This window comes from Cicer arietinum, chromosome 7 (genome assembly GCF_000331145.2).
Source record: "Cicer arietinum cultivar CDC Frontier isolate Library 1 chromosome 7, Cicar.CDCFrontier_v2.0, whole genome shotgun sequence".
NCBI classification, from domain to species: Eukaryota; Viridiplantae; Streptophyta; class Magnoliopsida; order Fabales; family Fabaceae; genus Cicer; species Cicer arietinum.
Window position 1 is genome coordinate 27,515,985 of NC_021166.2, and position 5,779 is coordinate 27,521,763.

Sequence of the window (5,779 nt, forward strand, 5' to 3'; positions counted from 1 at the left end):
ATTAATTTTTTAAAAATATTAATTAAAAAGAGAACTTTTATTTTAATTTATATTTTTGAACTAATTCAACATCTAATTTTGCTAAATACATGAAATGAAATCACATAGTTTATCACAATCCCCTATAAATTTATTCACTATAAGTTATTGGTTATCCACTATTTTTTTTGTTGTCAAACGGAGCATTTGAGACAAAAATATTTAAGTTGGTATCAAAGCTACATCAAATATAACATTTGATATATATAAAGATCGATTTTTTAAAAAAAATTAGTGAGCATAATAAAATACAATTAAGCCTTTAGATTTCTACTAGTTCGTCACAGACTACATCAATTAATCAATACATCGACCCCACAAACTATAAATGGTTGCTTACGTTTCTGATAAACAAATATTTAGCACAAGGAAGTCTTGCATCGGCACATTCATTTAGGTATACACATTTAAAATAAATTTTTTTTTTAAATAATTTGTATTTTTAAAATAATTAAATCATATTTCCTTCTTGCACTTGTTACTTGAAAAGTAGTCTTTCAAATGTGACGCATACCTACCCTTATTTTATTTCCTTACTTTCTTCCTTTGTTGACAATTGACACGAAGACAGTTTAACATATACGTAATTGTTTATTGTCTTCTACCAACCATCAAATTCAAACCATTAGAACAAATATTTTTTTTTTATCATTTTGCATATGATACGAACTTGATATTAAAAAACATGTTTATTTGAATACGCATGTCTGTGATGGTACTTGTAAAGTTTCATAATGTTATTTATTTGGTTTATTTTATTCTCCTACATAGCAACATGCAAATCATTATATAGTTTAGAACCAAACCAATCTATCCATGATGGTGAGACTTTAGTTTCATCAGATGGAACATTCGAGGTTGGTTTCTTCAGTCCAAAAGATTCAACAAATCGATATTTGGGTGTATGGTTCAGAAACGTTTCTCCTTTAACAATTCTATGGGTCGCAAACAGAGAAACACCACTTCAGAAAAATTCAGGTGGAATCTTAAAATTCGATTCAAAGGGTGTTCTTATGCTTCTTAATGGAACAACAAACACAACTTTTTGGTCCTCAAATGTTACAACCAAAGAAGTGAAAAACCCAATTGCACGTGTCTTGGACTCTGGTAATCTTGTAGTGAAAAATGGAAACTTTTCTAAAGAGAAACAATTTTTGTGGCAGAGTTTTGATTACCCATGTGACTCGTTATCATTAAATGCAATGAAACTTGGATGGGATTTAGTAACTGGTCATGAAATATTTTTATCATCTTGGAAAAGTAAAGTTGATCCATCTAAAGGTGAGTTTTCTCTAAGAATTTATCCAAAAGGGTATCCACAACTTTTCAAATTCAAAGGTTTTGAAAGAAAATTTAGAATTGGGTCATGGAATGGTGTTGGTTTTAGTGGATATCCAAAACATATACTCAATCAACAACATAGATTTCGGCTTGTTTTCGATGAAAAACAAGTTTACATTGAAACTGAAATCACCGATAAATCCATAATTTCCATTTACAAACTTACCCCTTTAGGCCATGGACAAGTTTCTGTTTTTACAAGAAAAACAAGAAATTGGAATGTCATTTCAACTGGTGAAGAAGATGAGTGTGAAAATTATGCTATGTGTGGTGCTTATTCTATTTGCAATATGGATGGAAATGTTCCTATTTGTAAATGCTTAAAAGGGTATGTTCCTAAGTTTCCTCGTCAATGGAATATATCATATTGGTCTAATGGTTGTGTTCCAAAGAATAAATCTAATTGTGAAAATAGTTACAAAGATGGCTTTTTGAAGTACAGTGACATTAAATTGCCAGACACGTCTTTGTCGTGGTTTAGTAAGATCATGAACCTTGAGGAATGTAAGCATTCATGTTTGAAAAATTGTTCTTGTACGGCCTACGCGAATTTGGATATCCGGAATGGAGGAAGTGGTTGTCTGCTCTGGTTTGATGAACTGGTTGACATAAGGAAGTTCTCCCAAATGGGACAAGACCTTTATGTTAGAGTCCCAGCATCTCAACTAGGTAACCAATGTTACTTGGATTTATTTGTTATACATTGTTATATTTTACATTATCAATCGATCATTGTACCGCTAAATATATTTATATGAGATTGATATTGATTGTTTGACATTATAAAAAAATTTACATTTTTGAACTCAATCTAAAAAAAAGTGTTCAATCTCTTATGTCAGGTTTAATTGAGCAATTGAAGTAATAATTGGCATGATTTCCATTTTTCAGATGATTTGCTTATTAATGGCAATGGCAACAAGAAAAAATTGGTAGGAATCACAGTTGGGGTGATTAGTTTTGGGTTTGTTACATTCATATGCATAATGATATATATAAAGCGAGGTATGCTCTGTCTGAAATATAACTTAACATCTGATATATAATTGTAGGATTTAATATCAAAAAGGAAAAGAATTAAAATTAAATGTTTATTTTTATTTCAACTAATTTGGGGCAGGAAGAATATTTTATAAGAAGCATTATGAAAATATATTGAGGAGGGAAGACACAGATGTACCAACATTTGATTTGCAAATCATAGCTAAAGCCACTGAAAACTTTTCAAGCAGCAACAAATTAGGTGAAGGTGGATTTGGACCAGTATACAAGGTACTAATTAATATTAATATTTTTCTAAATATAAATATTAATATTGTTGAAGAAATGCTACATTTGTTGAACATAATTTACTAACTGATATGATGATCAATTTCAGGGTATATTAGCATGTGGACAAGAATTAGCAATAAAAAAACTTTCAAATAAGACTGGACAAGGTTTAGAGGAGTTTAAAAATGAAATGGTGATAATTGCCAAACTTCAACACCGTAACCTTGTCAAGCTCATTGGTTATTGCATTCAAGGAGAAGATGTAATGTTGATCTATGAATACTTGCCTAACAAAAGCTTGGACAATTTTATTTTTGGTTTGATCCTTTATCAATTGATATCTTATTCTTTCATATCTATTTTTGTCAAATTATGGTGAGTTCATCTCTTATGCTTATTGTATATGTGTCAATCACTAGATGAAAATAAAAGGAAGATGCTAGACTGGTTCAAGCGTTTCAACATCATTTGTGGCATTGCTCGAGGACTGCTTTATCTTCATCGAGACTCTAGATTAAGAATTATTCATAGAGATTTAAAACCTAGTAATATTTTACTAGACGAAAATTTGGATCCAAAAATATCCGACTTTGGTTTAGCACGGACATTGTTAGGAGATCAAGTTGAGGCTAATACAACCAGGGTGGCTGGAACCTAGTAAGTCAATTTGTTACTATGGTTTATGCGATCATATTTTAACTATGTCATCTTGAGAGATTTTAGAGTCTCAAAAAATTTATCTCTCATTTTCATTTGAACACTATATTTTCAGTGGATACATGCCTCCGGAGTATGTTGTGCGTGGACGTTTCTCAATGAAATCAGATGTCTTTAGTTACGGAGTGATAGTTCTTGAAATAATCAGCGGAAAAAAGAACAGAGAATTTTCACATGCAGAACACTCCCACAATCTTCTCGGACATGTAAATGACTTAACACTCATAGGATTAGTCTTTTTTTCTTCTTATATATTTACTCTTTGGTTCTCAATGGAATAAACTCTAGTAAGTCAAAGTTCGATGAAGAGGTTAGTAAACTCTGATTAAGAATTATTTCAATCAAGATTCTAAATCGAATTCTAAAAATGCTTCGACTTTAACTAAAATTCATTAACCACATTTGAGGTCAATCACTTGATTAGGAATAGTCAATTTTGGAATATCTTCCAACTTACTTATATGTTTTTCTCAATTTTAGGCATGGAGACTATGGGCAGAAGGGAGTGAGCTAGAATTATTGGATGAAATGTTATGGGATAAATGCATACCTTCTGAAGTCATCTGATGCATACAAGTGGGTTTATTATGTGTGCAACAAAGACCAGAAGATAGACCGGACATGTCATCAGTACTTTCAATGTTGGATGGTGGGAAATTATTGCCTAAGCCAAAGGTTCCTGGCTTTTACATTGAAAAAGATCTTACTTGTGAGGATGCTTTGTTGGAAAAATATGCATTGTTCTTGCCAAATGAAACGTCTATTACAACATTAGAGGCAAGATGAACTACTAAGTAAAAGACAAGTGTTCTTCTAACATAGGAAAAATGAGTAAAGATTCACTTTATTCCTGTTCGACTTTACACACATGCAATAGTGTCCCCCAACTTTGTAAAGTGTGTATTCAGTAATTCTATTCAATTATTATATTTTGGGTCAACTACTATTTGTAAGACAGTTTTGAAGCAAAAATCATATGTCCATTTATATATAAACATATGGACCATTTCTTTGAAAAAACATTGAATAGTTCTAGTTTCAATATTTTTCAACATCTGTTTTTATGTATAAACTACTAATGTTTTATTTTAACTGTTTGGTTCCTAAAAGAATGTGTCTTAGTTTTTCAGAGTTCGTTCAAGAGATAAGTAAAGTTTGACTTCTCTGATAGCGTGCTTCTGGTAGTTCAGCGTGTTTCTACGTCTACCTCTGAAAAGTTGTGTCTTTGAAGACTCAGCATGCCTCTAAAGATTAAGCGTGCCTTTGAAGAATTTTGTGTCTCTCAAGATTTAGCGTGCCTCTAAAGAATTATGTGAATGTGAAAACACGAGAAAGGGCGGTTGAATTGTATTTGACTAAATTGATAATTTTTTCATTATTTGATTAAAGTGGTTCAATAACAAAACTAAGGAGTGCAAGAATAAAATGACATAAGTAATTTATCCTGGTTCACCACTAACTTGGCTATAGTCAGTCCCTTCACTCAAAAGGATTTAATTCACTAATTCAACAACTTGAATTACAAAGCACCAGACCCTCCAAGCCAGTCTTTTCAAACATCTTGACAACCTCATACTTTTGAGGAACACACACACATTGACTTTACCAGCCAAATATTCTCCGCACAATCTGACTACTCTAAATTGTTGAAGGCACATTAACACCACTATCGGGTTCGAATACAAATGTTTGGAACTTGAGTAGTTGTTTCGAACACTCTAAGAAAAACACTTTAGAAAATATTTCTCTCTTTGAACTTTAAGATAAATTTACAATTTTGAGTTTGAGTTCTTCTACTCTTTTCTGATTTTTCGATGATGTTCTTCTTCGGCCTTGAGTATCTATTTATAGATAAAATTAGGACTTCAATTTAGTCCTTATTTAATTCTGAATTGTATCTTCATTCCAAGCTTGGTCAACAATGATCTTATTCAAAAATAATTCTAAACAAGATGATTTTTAATAATATGTTCTTTAGTTAATTCTTTATTTCTAAATCCAATTTAAGCAGTTCTACTAGATTGATTCTATTCATATTGAGTATGTAAATTCTTTAAATTTATATTGTTCGTATTTTGTTAAGATTGAGTTTGTAAATTCTTCATATTGATATTGTTCGTATATTTTAAGATTGCTTTCCTACATTCTTCAGATGAAACTTCCTTCCTATCGTTTGCTTTGATCTTGGTGAGAATATAGTTTTGGACTAATTGTTGAACTTTCACACGTAAGAATATGACTAAGTCCAATTCAGTATTTTGTCCTTTATCAAAGTTTGAATCATATCTTTGCAAATAATAACTGTATCTTCTTGTGGGTATTTCTTCTTGTAAATCATTCTTGATCAAGTCTTTTTGTAAATAGTTCATATCTTCTTGTAAATAATTAATTTCTTCTTGTAGATAAATCT

At 31.0% G+C, this 5,779-nt stretch overlaps 1 protein-coding gene across 1 annotated transcript; it reads left to right on the forward strand.

Moving 5' to 3' along the window:
* Positions 1–644: 644 nt before the first annotated feature.
* Positions 645–4,309, forward strand: LOC101499317 (G-type lectin S-receptor-like serine/threonine-protein kinase At4g27290). The gene is made up of 7 exons (XM_012718498.3): positions 645–2,049; positions 2,272–2,385; positions 2,501–2,652; positions 2,759–2,969; positions 3,072–3,309; positions 3,425–3,575; positions 3,850–4,309. The coding sequence occupies exons 1-7, from the start codon at positions 774–776 to the stop codon at positions 3,934–3,936; spliced, it is 2,229 nt and encodes a 742-aa protein (XP_012573952.1). The 5' UTR covers positions 645–773; the 3' UTR covers positions 3,937–4,309.
* Positions 4,310–5,779: the final 1,470 nt, after the last annotated feature.

Excerpts from the sequence above, each read along its gene's own strand:
- LOC101499317 (XM_012718498.3), top strand. The coding sequence starts at position 774 with ATGTTATTTATTTGGTTTATTTTATTCTCCTACATAGCAACATGCAAA. Across the intron at positions 2,050-2,271 it reads AGTCCCAGCATCTCAACTAG|ATGATTTGCTTATTAATGGC; the intron begins GTAACCAATGTT and ends TCCATTTTTCAG. Across the intron at positions 3,576-3,849 it reads CCCACAATCTTCTCGGACAT|GCATGGAGACTATGGGCAGA; the intron begins GTAAATGACTTA and ends TCTCAATTTTAG.